Source organism: Melopsittacus undulatus, chromosome Z (assembly GCF_012275295.1).
Source record: "Melopsittacus undulatus isolate bMelUnd1 chromosome Z, bMelUnd1.mat.Z, whole genome shotgun sequence".
NCBI classification, from domain to species: Eukaryota; Metazoa; Chordata; class Aves; order Psittaciformes; family Psittaculidae; genus Melopsittacus; species Melopsittacus undulatus.
In genome coordinates this window covers 15,275,200-15,291,199 of record NC_047557.1, presented here as the reverse complement: position 1 = coordinate 15,291,199, position 16,000 = coordinate 15,275,200, and the positions used below count along the sequence as shown (strand labels likewise).

The window sequence follows — 16,000 nt, the reverse complement described above, 5'->3', positions numbered from 1 at the left end:
CAAGGGAAGAATAAACTACTGTGAATCCAGTTGGAAGGTATCTGTGAAATTGGTACAGGTGGGAAGTGCCCTAGGAATCAGTCGCATTTGCTAACTTGTTCTTTTATGTTAACCTGAGGACCTGTGAGATCTCCTGACATGCTTAAATAGTAAAAGACACTTTTTTCTTTAATGTGTTAAAGCTGCTAGTCTTTTAAACCAAAGTCAGTGTGGCATTTTGCACTCTTTTAGGTGAAGTATGTAAAGACAATTTTTGTGACAACTCAGAGGTGGGAGAACTTGGCAGCATTTCCTGTAGGTATGGAGGATAAGAGTAGAGACAAAAAAAAAAACCCTCCACCTCACAAACCCACAGACTGATAGCTATTGCTTGCTTAGAAACTATTCTATGCTGTGAGGAGCAGGGCTTCTCACTCTTCTGAAGGAGAAAGAGTCAGGCTTGTACCATCACCACCTATGTCCATGGCAAACACTGAAGAGCTATTGATTATTAAATTTCCCCAGAATTAATTTGTAACTAAAGTGTCTGACCCTCAGCCTTGTTTATTTTGACTAAGCAAATGGTCAGAAGTAGCTGTCCAGTACCCTTTTTAGGGTCAGAGTAAAATGCAAGAGGTGTTTGCTGACCTGAACTAATATTTTGAAATGCTACATACATTTCTTTTGTTTAAGCAAAATAGGAAATAGAACCTGCTAACATTCAAGATAATAAGGTTATATGTTGGGGCACAGAAAATCCAGCTGTGGCTGAGGCCAGTTAAATTTTTATTTTAATTTAAAGATGACTAGTATTAAAGGTCAAAAGAAGTTTTCAACTGAACTTCATGATTCCTGTTATTTGGAAGGTAACCTTTGCAGAGAAAAAGGTTAAATAAGCCGGTATTGGCAGCATTAGTTAGTTTGGTTTTATCTATGTGTAGGCAAAATTATGAAGGGGTTTATTTGGTTTTATAGTTACACAGTGTTGCACTTTAAAAGTTCTCTGTGCACCTGCTTCTCACTTCATCTTGCAGAACTTGAGTTAGGTGTGCAGACCTGTAGCTTTGTGTGGCCCTCACACACTCAGCCTGAGGCTTTCAGTTGATTTTTCCAATCTATAAATGATTTCCTGCTCCTATTGCAGAAAGACAGGAAAGTTGGGAAATCAGTGGTGACAAGTCATATATGAGCCACCAGCCCTTGAAAAGGTGCAGAGGAAGGGCTCAGCATGTGAAGAAACTTGAGGGCTTATGTGGCCTTTTGTATGTGCTAACATTTCCAACACTCTGCTGAATGAGGGAGGTATCTGCTGAATACAGCAGCCAGCACAGTTGTCAGGCCCTCAGCAGATCTGTTGAATGGTGTGATGGGAAATTAAATGTGTAGCACCTCAGAGTTACAGGGATTATGTGTGCCTAGACTGATAGAGCAATGGCTGTGATATTAGGATGCTCCCTAATACGTGCCTCTTCCTATAGAGGCATCTGAGAGCACAGCCCCACAGTGAGTGTCAACCTTTGATGATAATGCCTCTTTTATGGAAAAAAATCTGGGCAACCCAAAGCCACAGGATGAAACAGGGTGTCACCTTGGCATGTGTGGGCCTCATCTCAGCATGGGAGAGGTGAAGGGTGATAGAGACTTGAGCTTGATCTCTGCCATGAAGGAGTACATAAACATTCATAACAGCCCCAAACACCCCTCAGCTCTTGTCTGTTTTCTTGCCCTTGCTCTTCTTTTTGGTGAGACCTGCTGAATAGTTGTTGCTGGTGAAGTGGTTTGAGATCTCAGCCACTACCATGATATAAGTGTTTGATAGCGGTAATAGTCAGTATGTTTAGAAATATTTATTGACTGACTGTTTGAATATCCAGTTTGAATAATTTTCTTATTCAGATTGCAGAGGATGGCTAAATATATCTCCTTGTGTAAATAGCATTTCCACCTCAAATAATATCAGGGGAGGTATAAAGAGAGTGTACTTTCTCATAAAAATGCATTAAATAAAAATCATTAAACCCAGCATTTTATCTCTGGTTGCCTAGTGACAACACAGCCACGTCAGTGAATGCCATTATCTCAGGTACAATGAACTGCACCACACTAAGGGACAGAAGTAGACTGGAATAAGCTATTTGTATCCTCTTATCTGTGCTAAATCATGGCATTGTGTTTTATTGAGGAAACTAGAAAATGAATGCCCTTTTTTGCTGTCTATTCTATTAAGTGCTCTAACAAAGGCAAAACTTTCCTCAGGTGCATAGCTAGCTCTGTTCTGAGAAATTCTTCAAGGTTTTTACATAGAGACAGTTTATTGTAAAAAAAACCTGCAAGTACTATTTTAAAGTGGAAAACAGAGTCTAGAAGAACCTTTTTCCTTGCCTGGACACCCCATCTAAGGAACTTGAAGCTGAACCGTAGTACAGGAAGTGGATTTGGGATGGACAGAGACTTTGCATTGGGATCTATTTCCGGGAAGCCATAGAGCAGGATTTGATGCCAAGAATGGTACAGAATTTAGGTCCTTCTGTGTAAATGCTGTGACCATTGTGTTGTTATGGCCTTTTCTGATATTGTTGAATTGCTCAGTGATGACTCTGTGTGCTGAGGCAGTGGTTGCTGACGGGGTGTTCCACAAATCTTCAGTGGGGAAATGTTTTGTTTGAGAATCCCACTTGGCACAGGATGGATGCTGAGCTGTTTAATCCTGCCACCTTACTACAAGGATTTGGTACAAGTGGCAGTAAATGATAGTTACTATAATACATTAATATAATATATACAAAAGTTATGTTATATATAAAAATATATATTATTAATATAAGTATAGAAGTCTTTGCATCTTAAACACCTAGGTGGTTAGTCAGGTCTTTTAACTATATGATTGGATTTACATGCCTAGGTTTTGGCTATATTCTGAATATGAAATGCTTGTGGATCTGAATTTTGATAACGAAATTATAGAGTATAGACATTACAACATCTTTTCTTAAAGGAGCCTTAGATAAAAGATTGGAGTGAACACTTGTTGAGAGTGACTATGAACTGCAAGCTCATTATCCTTAGCAAATATAGAAGGGAAAATGGCAAAATATCTCTTAAGAAGAATGATTTTGTCAGCTCAAAGACTTGGTAGATAAAGGCTTCTGGGGGATATAGCTAAGTAGAAATGAAAGTTGAGGAAGACTGTGGTTAGAGCTTGCGAATAAACTTTTCCGCCATGGAGAAAGCATTGGAAGAGCAGTGGGAGTTTGACCTTGATCACTATCATTGTATTCTCAAACACAGAAAAGAAAAATGACAGAAAATGAGACCAAGATCAGATGTCTGAGGCTAAACATTACAAAACCCAGACAAACAAAATAATTTAGGCACAGAGGAGCAAAATCAGAACTCTCCAGCAAAATAAAGTAGACTTGAAAGCAGCAAGAAACTGTAAGACTACATACGTAGTGGGCTGGGAGACCAAAGAAGTTGATATATCACTGCTCCATGAGGAGAGTAAAATTACCAATACAGAGTACAAAAAAGGCTGAAGTGTTTAATATCTTTTCTGCTTCAGTCTTAACAACATTAAGAAGCAGTTTGGTGCCTATTGTGGCTCCAATCATAGAAGGTTACAGAATGGGTCAAGAGAAGGGTTGGAATTTAAACCCAGGGACTGCTAGTACTGATTTGGAAAAGCAGCTCATAGAAAACAGCTGCATACCAGTGCCACAGTAATTTTCGTTTTCCAAAAAGAATCCCAGCACCAGACTTGAATGCCCTTTTGTTGTTTTTATTTCACTTAATTGCTTTTGATTCCTTGCTTCTGTGTGTGCATATGTTTATTAAAAGATGGAACAGAAAAGCAAAATAATTTTACAGCCATTGTGCAGTCCGTCTTAGAATGATTTGAGATGCACTTTAGTAGGGTGAGCTAGAAGGGAGTTATTTTTACATTTAGTTAACATGTTTCTGACCTTCTTTAATAGTTAATTTAGGTATGTGGTTTTGTTTTGTGGTTTGTTTGTTATTTTTTGTTTGTTTTATTTATTTTTCTTTTTTCCCTACAGTTGCCTTTCTTTTATATATAACCTCTAATTACGTGGGTACAGATTTGGCACTTCATTGCTGGAGTAGTGAATGTTAAGTGGTTAAAATTCATAGCAGATCTAATTGTTGCTGACTGCTGTTCAGATAGTTTTACTTTCGCACAACATTGTGCTGAAAGATTTGATTTTCTTTTTTTAATCTGTCATATTTTATTCCTTTCTAAACCAATACCTTCTTGAATGAGTTTCACGAGCTCTCTCAGCCTTCAGCTTCAGAAGCTCATTGCAGATATGAATATAATTGTCAGTGAAAAAAATCCTTTTATCCTTGTCACGTGTGTTGAGAACAAAAATGACATTCAAAAAGCACAAGCTAAGGCAAGCCCAGGGTTGATCAGTAGATATTGCAGATTGAGAGGAAGTCCGTGTGTTGGGGAAACTGATAGAAAGCCTTTGCTTCTATATCTAAATTTAGTCAGGGTTATTTTTTCATAAAAATTTATACAAAGCCTGATATGCTGTGCCTTTGAGGTATATTTCATTAATGTCCATGTATTTCATCCATGTCCTGCATCATGGGAATTTGAAAATTAATAGGATTTTAAATACTCTAGATTTAACTTTTCATTGCCTATACTAATCTGTACAATAAATTAATGATAATTCTTATCCCCTGCTTTGTGTGTAAGATGTGTTAATCAATGATTTATCAGTCTCTGCCTTTTAAATCACATATGAATATATCACTGAAAATATGGCACAAAGAGTTTTAGGCATGATTGAAGGATTTTATATGTATCTGTATTTTTATTTATGTTGTTAAGCAATAATTTATTTTCTGTGCTATTAATAGTCCTGATGGAGATCTCTAGTACAAAATGAGAAAGATTTGACATTCAAACTGCAAATAATAGAATAAATTCACAATGTAAGTGCCTACTGACTTGAAGCAAATGCATTTTTTCAGGTGAACAAGTGCAGAGTTTTGAAAAGCTGCAGCTTTGTAACTATTGCTGCAGTGAGAATTTTGGAGTAAGCATTTGAATCAGTAGCTCAAACTTTAGTATTCTTTTGCAGCATCCTTCCCTGCAAATGCTACAGAATAGAATTATTCAGTGAAGAAAGTGATAATTTAAAGAGAAGTAAAAGGATTGAGATAGAAAAACTATCTTGACTTCAAATCATGTTTATTTCTCAGGCTGCGGAAGATGGTAAAAAAATGGATGAGGACCAAAAGTAGTTTTCTATTTCGGTCTCCCAGTTTTCTGGTGTTTATTAGAAAGTCACTTACTCTTCCATTTCTTTCCAAAACTGCATTAAATTGCTTTGTACTTTACGTTTGTACTTCTGCAATCATGAAGTCCACTGTGTGGAAGTGCACTCCCACTGATATTACCACAAATTAGATACCAAATTCCTTAGTTTGCCACGTTTATACTGGTGGGTTTTTTTTTGTTTGTTTGTTTGGGGTTTTTGTATTATTGTTGTTATTATTATTATTATTATTATTATAGAAAACCAAGCACATTTCTCTTTTCTGTTAGCTTTCGGGCTAAGGCAAATGTGTTATACCAGGTTTTTTTCTTGTTGAAAGGTGCAAGGGAAAGCAGAGAGGAGAGCTAGAACATGTTCTGGTTGAAAATAGGGCAACTATGTAGCCAAGTGGCTGTATAAGCAACATGCTAAGGAGCACTTGTGCCCCTAGACTCTCAGTGCTTAATTTCTGAAAGAGCATCAAGAACTGCAAATAAAGGTACAAACACTACTAACAATTAGTTGTTTAACTGATTTTATTAAGAAATCTAGTAAACTGGATTTCTTAATAAAAATAGTTTGCATTACTTATTTTTTCCCACAGTACCTTCATAATAGAAACTTGTTTTTTTTTTTTTATACCAAAATCTTTGCCTGTTTGAATTCCAGGCTGGTGGAAGTTGTACTGATGTCTCATGATTCTCCTTGGTCTTTAAGTGAATTAGGCAAGCTCTTGTGCACCCTTGTTTCTGTTGCTTTTGCACTGCTGTTTTCATTTATTGATTTATGTTTTTATTATTGTGTATTTTGAAAATTCTCATAGCTTTTGTAACATTTTAGGAGGAGGCCAGCTGAGATATTGGCTTCCTTGCCTGGACAGCAGCATGTTCTTGGTGCTGTGGCATTTGGTTACCTCTTGTAAGGCATTTAGGAGGGGTTGTGCTTTGTGTTTGCCTTTGCTACCAGCAATTAAAAAAGACTACTGTCCCCCACATTGAAGTAGACTATCCCTTGATTTTCTTCAGCTATGTATACTCTCAGTGTCTCCTGGTGTGCGTGCATTGAGAAAAGCTATCTTCGCATGGTTTAGATCTTAAATTTTACAGAAATATGATGGTTGATGGGCTTCATTCATTCACAATTAGAACTAATTTGGGTTTTTAAGAAAAAACATATTCAAGGAACCAAATTGAGCGATTGTACAAATAGACATGAATTGCTGTTTGCTATGGATTCTGTCAGATTCCATCAAGGCTGAACATATGCCAAACTAATGTATCCTATTTAGCTGTCTGCCAGAAGGCTTTTGGGAAAGGGGAAAACCATGTGGGTTATATAAAGTTGGCCACTTAACTTTAAATCATAATCTAACAATAATGTATTTCTATTTTGAGGGGTCAGGGAAGGAAGGCTTACAAACCCAAATAAGCAGTTTATATAAAAATCAGTTTAAATAAGTTGCATAATAGCTCTGTTGGGAATCTTAAGCCAATTAGTATTGGCTTGATGTTCTTCAAGGTTGTTCCAACTGATTTATAAACACAGAGACAGAATAGAAAACTTGATATAATCAGGAGGTTAGAGATCATACCTGTTATGACTTTGAATATCAGGTGTGCTAAAGACAATGTTTCACCATTGCAAGAGGAAAAGAAATAAAAGCTTTCTCATTAGTGTGATAAGCACAAAAACTTCTTATTTTTATGGCATGAAGAGCTGATTTATGTTTCTATCAGCTTCATCATCAAATAACAATTTTGGTTCAGTGAAGCACTTTATACTTGTTTTTTTATTTCCATGCATGTCTAGTGCTTTGCTTTCCAGGCAGATTTCAGGAAGGATAATGATTAAGTATATTTAAGTTTTATTTTTCTTAAAATTTGTTACTTGCAATTTCTTGATGCCCACATTCCTGTGGTTTCAGATTAATCTGTTGGTAGTGTAGAAGCCACATGACATACTACCATCAGTTGTTTTCTTTCTTCTGATCCTTTCCTTGAAAATACTCTTACTACCTTCTTAACATTGCAGAAAAGTTGCATCATGGATATTTGGGTGTCTGGGGGTATCTGCTGTGGTTTTGAAGGCAAAATGGACCACAACGATCCTTTGTTCAGAAAGAAAGTGGTAGCATGTAGTTTTCAGACGTCCTTGTAACTACCACTGTCTATAATGAGTATCTGAAATAAAGATAATTAATACGTATGTGCATGTAAAATGACATTTAGAAATGATGGGTCTCTTTTTTGCCTTTATTGAAGTACAAGCAGAGTTTCTTTTACTTACCAGAGAGACCCTGCAACATATTTGTTACAAAATAGTTGCTAATATATTGATTTGGCCTGATTACCTTCCTGTATGTCTCATGCTTAATGTACTCTAGTTTGATTTTGAGATGTATTCCTTGGATTTGAGAGTGGTATAGTTGGACTTGCATAGCGTGGGAAACGCGAAGGGCTGTATTTGAATTGTATTTGTGTTTTGGTGTTTTGTTTTGTTTGGATTTGTTGGTTGGTTTTTTTTTGGTGCTTTTTTCTTGGTTTTTGGCTTTTTTGTTTTTGGTTTTACTTTTTTACCTTCAGTACTTAAATTCCTCTTAGTTCATTTTTGAAAGCAAAATTTAAATCTAGCTCCTGACCTTTAACTTATATTTCTTTGAATGCGTAGGAGGTGGGATTTCATTCAGTCTCGCCATTTGTCAGTTATTTATTTTTACTTTCTAATGGTTCAAAGGCTTTCAGTCTTCATGTATTTTAAAAATAAGTACAGGAATAATGTATTTAAAGCAATGCACCTTTTTTTTTTCTTCTCTTTTTTAATGTTGAATTATATCATTCTGGTAGAGTTAATTCTATTAGCAGTCCTTCTGGAGTGGAAAAGTTAGAGATGTGGTCAGTTACTGTATTCAGCAGGGGTACCTAGTACAGGTTAAGCAGGTCCTTTCACCATTAGCTGGCCCTTAACAGATGAAGCTTATGTTCCACTGATTGTGGGATTTTTGTTTGTTTTCTTCTGGCTCTTCTCCCATTAATTTAGTTACCTGATTGAAAAATAATTTCATAATGTAATCTAAAAAAAATCTTCCAAAATTGTCTTTTCCAGATCTGAGAAGGCAATTTTATATGTATTCCATGTGGATGTTTATGTTTCATTTTGTGTGAAGAACCTAGGCTGAATAGAAATTTGGCAGTTTGTAATTAAGATGTAAGAACATAGTTATGTTTTTGATTTTGCTGTCAGTACTGTCATTCAGTTGAGTACAGTAAAAATAAGCACTGAGTATTCTGAAATCACCTAATTTCTCCAAGAAAGCACAAGTCACAAAATGTGATCACAACCAGCATGAGTTCACTGATGGTTTATATAAAACCAACCAGATTTTAAGAAGGGATTAGGAAGGAATCACTTCTTAGGTGTGCCTGGTGCAGGAGGCTGGGTTGGTTGGTAATACTGGGACTGAGAGAATACTGGATTATAAAGTAATTAGGTTATTTTGCAGTAGAAAAATAGTGTAAAATCCAAATGAATAAATTTAAGGAAGCAAGAAGATAGCTATCATTTGTCACTAGCTTTTGATGCACATAGATTTATATAGACCTACTTGTGCAAATTGTCAAACAAGCAGTTCCATCAATTTAATGGAGTAACTTCAGTCACCAGTAACAGTTAGCAGACTTTGCTTTTTTTCTTCATTACCTATTTTGCAAACATACTGAGGAAAGCCCTGCAAGTTTCATCTTATACTTACGAAATACATTTTAAAGTATATCTTCATAGGCATGATAGCTACTCTTTTATATGATCACTTCTATTGTGATTTAAGTGAATCTGCCCAAGTGAGTTTTTATTTTGGGTAGAACTTCCCAGCTATAAGGAAAAGAAAGTTGAAAATACATTGTTTTGAGAATGTTATCTTCTTAAGGTTATTCCTTCGAGGGTCTTTATTGGTGTAGAACAGTCAAAGAAGGAACAGTGCTATTCCTGTCTTGCAAAGAGAAGGAAGCATACAGTGAAATTGCAAGAGCTAATGAGAAATGTTTTTCATGCTAGTTAAATTGTAGTAATGTCATGATAGGGTCTCTTAGGTTCCAAGAAAAATATTTTACAAGTTTATGGTCCATTAGAAGCTATGAAGCAAGGTGGTCTATGTCCAGCCTCTGACTATGTCCTTAAACTGCACATTGCTAGAGGTGGAAGAATACAACCAGAAATACCACACTTCTAAGTTCCCTTTCTTCGCAAAAAAAGAAAGGCTTCTAGACTAAATGGACCTTTAGTGTGGCCGAGGTCAGTATCATTAGGTTATTCTCTAATAAACCTGAACTTTATCTTTTTTTTTAACTGAGTTTTACTGTTCCCTTGCCTCTCACTAGGCTTATGAAGGCATTTATTTCAAGTCTTATGTGAGTATAACATGGTGATTATTGGCCAAGATGTGCTTTTATAAAACTACTTGGTAGTTGCTTGGTTTTTAAAGTTGTTGGAAAAGTCTCTTTTTCAGGATGGCTTCTGACTGTTATTTCATTACCATAGCAGTTTGGCAGGAGTAGAAACTTCATAGTCTGGCTGATCTTGGTCAGAAAGGACAGAAAGGAATTCAGAAGATCTTGTTCTACCTTGCTGCATGCAGGCAGAACTGAGCAAATATTAACCTGTTTGCTCTTTCCTATAGCTTGGTAAGTATATATGTATAGTGTGTTTTTAAATTCCAGTGACCTGTTGTTAGAGTGTATTCCACTATTTTCCAATATCAAAGTTTCTTGTAAAATTCAGTCTAAAAAATTGACCTTGTACCTTTTTTTTTTTTTTTTTTTTTTTAATTTTGTTTGTCTTTAGCCATGGGAATGATTGAGCTTTCCGGGATCTTGAGTATAGCAGACACACACAACTTTTCCTTATAGCCCCTATTTTGCTTTTAATTTCTCTTTTAAATTCTCATGATTTTGTAAATGTTATGCTGAATTTTGCAGTGACATGCTGACTCTTCCAGTAGTGAAATGGATAACTGCTCTCATGAATTTGTCTTGAGCATTTAATGGGCTGAGTTTTATTTCATTCTTAGGTTGTTTTGAATATTTGACCGGTTGTAATATTTTGTTCTACTTATGTTCTGCTAGGTAGTTTTATTATTTCAATTTGAAATTCTGAAGTGTACTAGGATAATTAAGATAGTGATAGAGAGATTTAATAAAGCCAGTGTAAAAATAAGCTACTTAAAAATGCTCAGGTTTTGCTAAGCTCTCTCTCTCTCTCTCTCCCAGTCTCTTTCTCTCTGTCACTCACCCACACATGCACATTTTTTATTTTTTTTTCTCATAATAAGGAATTATATTGTCATTTCTGGTTATAGCTTGGTTTTATGAAAACTGAGATTTAAAACCTAAAGAGCTGAAAACATTTCATGTATCATAGAGGACCTAATTAGGCTGCAGAAATAGGTTGAAAGGTACATACTCAAAGGAAAGGCCTTTTTATTTCTGCATGTTTTGGCACGAATATTTGTCCTTGTGATTTCCTTGCCAATATTTGGTCAAGAACCTGATTTCTGTATCTTTCTAATGGAAGTCCATAACCTTTGAGGCTCCTTTTCTCTCTCTGGAAGCCGTGAGAAATTCTGAGATTAAGCTGTAGAAGAGTAGCTAAATTTCCATAAGCAAGAATAAGTCAAAATACTTGAAATAGGGAAAAGTAGATGTAAATTACAGAAGGAAATGATATTGCAAAACAAATGACCACTGAGTCTATGAGTGCTGATACCAAAAGGAATGGCAGAAGGCTCCTGTGAATCATAGCGGAGAACAGCTTTTATGTGCTGGGTGTACTTGCAGATAAACCAGTATTCAAGAATGATTGAATTTATTCATTCTGGTCTCTGTCAGCAATCAGACAAGATTTGCAAGAAGATTTATGCCCAGGAAGAAAACCAATACTGTGAAACTCTTGAAACAATGAAAGGACTTTTGGATCACACACACATCAGAGTCTTCCCAGAAGAGGCAACTCAGCCTGTATGGTCTCTTGATATTACTCTTTACCTGTGTAGCAAAAATGTAAACTTAAGATTTAAAATTTACAAATATGATCAAAGCAATCTTGAGTATTTGCTCATTTAAAAATTTGCTCATTTATTTCCTAATTTAAAAAAGTGCAGGAGGTGGTCTGCCCTAATTAGGCTTTTGACAGAGTTTGTGTCTCTTGGGTGGGATGCCATAGAATGATTTTTTTTTTTTTATGCTTGCAGTGATTCTTCTGTATGTGTCAAAATAAAGCCTAGGGCAAGGTAAGTAGAGGGAAGAAGGAACTAAAGGATAGATAAGAAGAAGAGCAGGCCAGGAAGAAAACTCACACACCCCCTTTTAACTATTTATGTGAATGCTTGCCTGCATGTCTCATTGAGGTTTAGCAGCTTTATGTTACAGAAAACTCAGTAAGAGTACATGAAACCTGAAAGGGTAATGAATATGCTCAGATATGAAACTATTTATTTTTGCATTATCATTCTTATCTGGAAAGATGCTGGGGTTATGTCTTGCAGTGGTCACAGAAAGTTAAGTTGCCGATTCCCATTGCTATCAGATTTCCTGGTTTCACTTTCGTTGGCACAGCTTCATTTGTGGTAGCATGTATGGCAATACTGATGGGGTAGCTGGCAGCCCACCTACAGTGTTTCAGCTGGAGTATGTTCTAGTTCCCTGTGAGCAGAGTTGGGAGAGAGGTTTGGAGCAATCAGGTGACATTTGTACTTCTACTGTGTGAATTCTTTCTGTTTCATATTAACATGCTGATTAATTTCACTTGCAGAGATGGATGATATGTATTGCAGAAATTATATGCAAATTTTTAATCCCTTTTCAAAATTCCTTTTTATTGCTCAATGGATATTTGAATATGCTTAATTTTAATTACATTTGGTGCTTATTTCACATAATAGTAGAAGATGGAAATTGCAAAGCACCAGTAAGAATAGTAGGGGGACTGCCTGTGAACACAAAGACGGTCCAGTCTGTAGGGATCCTTAAGCTCATTTGAAATCCCTGGGACAAAATGCAATTTGTCTCTGTTATGTTCATTTATGAAAACATACAGAAATAATAAATAATTATGGTGATGGATCTTGAGGGGAAAAGCTATCACACTGACTGCTCTTTCCAAAGAGACAAAATACTAACCAATTACAGGGATAGGGTGACTAACAACAATATCCAATTTATTGTAGGATAAATTATTTATCCTGTGTATTCTATGGGGAAAAGATACAGTGTGTCAAGTTTTCAGATGGTATAATTCTGTTGAAGTTGTTGGAATTGTGCCAGCAAAGATTCTGGTTTTATAATTTCAGCTACTGTAGCAAATAAATGCAAGTCTTTCAATGAGAAAATTCAAATCAGTAGCAATTAATATTCTTCAGGCCTAATTTTCCACCTTATAAATGAGGACAAATTTAATTAAGAAAGGTGAATTTGGGAATTCTGCTGATAGCAGATCATCTCTGCTTGTACATGGCTTCCTTGAAAGGTCTTTTCTCTGAGCATGTTCTGATAGTAGTCACTGCACCAAAAGTGCAATGTCTTTCAGCTGTGTGCTTCAGGATTTTTTCATTTATCCTGTGTTTGACTTGGTCCCCATCTTCATTTTAAGTTTCATGTATAAAATAGCAAATTTTAAGTGAGACAGGGGATTTATGCGATTGCATCATTTTTCATGAAAACAATAGTCTGACTTCTTAAAATACGCGTTCTGATTGTCCCTCTTTATCTTGTGGATAAGGACTTTTTGGAAGTGTCTGCTCTTCATGGACACTGATACTGGTGTTGCTGTTATTGTGTCTTCCTTACAGACTTTGCCTTACAGATTTCACAACTTGTCTCATCCTGTCTGTTTACCCCAGGGCTTCTGTTAAGGATCATCTGAATCTGATCCTTCTCATCTTTAGTTTAATTTTTCTCTCCCTCTGCCATTTTTAGTGTGGATTTGTTTGTTTGTTTACTGTCACACTGCAAGGCACGGTAGGAAGGTAATTGCTTATCAGATGTACTATAGATTTTATTATTGATCAAATTATGCAGTAACAGTAGGATGTCAAACTGAATTTTAAACTCTTTAATCTTGCTTCACTGGTGATGGCTGCTAAATGATGTACCTTTATGGATATGTCATAATCTGGGTCTTGTTTTTTGGGTTAGACTTCAGACATTCCTGAAAGCTTAAGTAGTTCTTGGTGATAAAGCAGTTTAGAAACTTAATTTATTTTTATTAGATTGTTTCAGATGTTATCTTTGACCTGTAGCTTTAACGTTATGCACATAAGGCTTATAGGAAAAGCACCAGACACAGCTGAGGGTCTGTGCTGCAGGCATCTGGCCAGAGCAGGGTCTCCACATAGACCATTCAGGTATATATATATATATATATATACCATTACCATATACCATATACCATTCAGGTATAGAAGGAAGGAAAATTCTGATGTCTGTGGTGCTCCAAATAGGTGAAATTTCAAATATACTCTGTGTGGAATGGTGACATTTTGTGCTGAATCTCTGCTTCACTAAACGTAGAGACTTCTAGATTTTTTTCATCCTACTCTTACAATCAATTATTACAGTTCAAATATTTTCAATTTTATTTTCAAGTACACCATGGAGAAACTTCAAGACGTCTTCTCTGTTCGTAGCCTTAAAATTCCCAGTTCTGCTTTATACTCTGACGTTTCATTACCAGCACATTGCTTCTCTCTATTTAGATGGAAATTATTCGTAGGTAAAACCAGTTCTGATGTAACTGTATATTGTATGTTTTTTCAAGGTGGTCATACAAATTATGCTGATAAAATGTAAACTACTTTCAATTTGTATGTAGAAATGTCCTTTGAAAGAAGAGGAAATCTAAGAATCTAAGCCAGCCTATTTTAAAGGGTATATCTATTTTGTCCTGTTCCTTAGTTTTCTTTATTTGATCGAGGGTATATTTAATATTTGAAACCTCATGTCTAATGTCTTGCTGAATAAACTTTTCACTTTTCCATTTCTCTCTACAGGTAGAAGAAATTGTTGACATAGGAGCATTTGCCCCAGAAGACATTCATGTTCCCAAAATCTATGTTGATCGTCTCATACAAGGAGAGAAGTTTGAGAAGAGAATTGAAGTAAGTAGCTGAGTGTTTGGTCACAACATATTTCAGCTTGGTGAGTATTTTAGAATATACAGGGTTTTTACTCTAGCCACCAAATCTTAGCACTGAGAACATAGTGTTAGAAAACACTTGCTGAGTTTTGCTAGAAGCTTGGGTAGGTACTTATGTAGTTAGTAGTTAGGTGTGGGCCTGAGAATCAAGCATTGTTTCTTATACCTCAGCCTCTCTGGTTCATTCTCTGAATAGAATCATAGAATCATAGAATAGTTAGGGTTGGAAAGAACCTTAAGATCATCTAGTTCCAACCCCCCTGCCGTGGGCAGGGATACCTCACACTAAACAGCCTGTAGTCCTGGGGGTTCTAACGCAGCTGAAATTTTGATGGAAAATGCTACCTCTTTCTCCTTCCTTCTCTCACTTCACCTACTGCAGACACAACAAGGGGAACACATAGACTAAGTATGAGCTGTCTTTGATGATCAGATATTTTCTACTGTAAGGCTTTTGACATGAGCACATAGAGCCAGCATCAGCCCCTTTTGTGCTGTGTATTGAATTTTGTTACATTGTAAAGGACCCTTTCTTTAATCAGTGGCATTTCTGGTCTGTATAAGGTGTCAATAGCAATATCACGACAATAATATTCCGTCACTAAAAAATGAGGATTACATAATTGTTCTTTGTTTTTGTGGCTTTTCCTACTCAGACTATGTCCCTATGTTATTAATTTTGGTGATTTGACAGTGCTCTTAATGTGTAATTGAAAATTTTTATTTCTCCTATGTCTCCATATTCCGGAGGTGGGAATTATTCAGAATGTCATGAGAATAGCTGGTGGAGGGGGAGATATATGACACAAGGAAAAAAAAAATCTCAAAAAACAGTGCAGAAAAGAATTAGTAATAATTAAACTTTTAATATTAAAATCAAGTCATAAATTCCTAGCAAGTCATACAAGGCTTTTTCTCTGATTAAACTCTTTCATGAATGTTAGGTTACAAAGCTTTTTCTGTTTTTTTTTGGCTTTGTTCCATCTGTTCATTCTGCAAAAACATATTGCATGTTGTTGAGTATTTAACTGGAAACAAATGTGACAATAGATTTTCTTCCTTTCTCTTTTTTTTTTCTTTGTGTATGTTTTGTTCTACTGAAGTTAATGTCCTGTATTATTGAGGATGCAATATCTCACATAAAAGCTTTTGCCTTTTATGAGCAAAATCCATTTTGCATTAATTAAATTGCTGTTTTCACTGCAGTTTGGCAGTAGATGAAAAGGTGACTCTCTGTCTAGAGAAGACCTTTGTACAAACACCTGATTTTCTTTGGGCTGCCTGTATAAGTGAATACACCTGCCTAGTCAACTGCCTTCTTCCCTATATGCTTCAGGAAAAAATTAAGGGCTGGAGGAGGAGAACTACTATAAATGGCTCAGCAAAGTAACAGAGGTTATTTTTGGTTGTATAATTTTGTAATTCTGGCAGTGGTGCCTTTCATTAATAGAAGCATAGGAAGGAAACAGTAGATTTATTTACTCTTCCATAAAAGATTATGTGTAAGGAAGTGGCTGTACATATGAAATTGCTGAGTATGATAGTGGTAA

The 16,000-nt window shown here is 35.9% G+C and overlaps 1 protein-coding gene across 1 annotated transcript in view; it reads left to right on the top strand.

Annotated features, from left to right (window-relative positions):
- Positions 1-16,000, top strand: part of OXCT1 (3-oxoacid CoA-transferase 1) — an 82,100-nt gene that overhangs the window by 27,353 nt on the left and 38,747 nt on the right. The window contains exon 8 of the mRNA XM_034073064.1: positions 14,305-14,412. Within this exon, the coding sequence (XP_033928955.1) occupies positions 14,305-14,412 (108 nt within the window). The remainder of the gene's footprint in view (positions 1-14,304; positions 14,413-16,000) is intronic.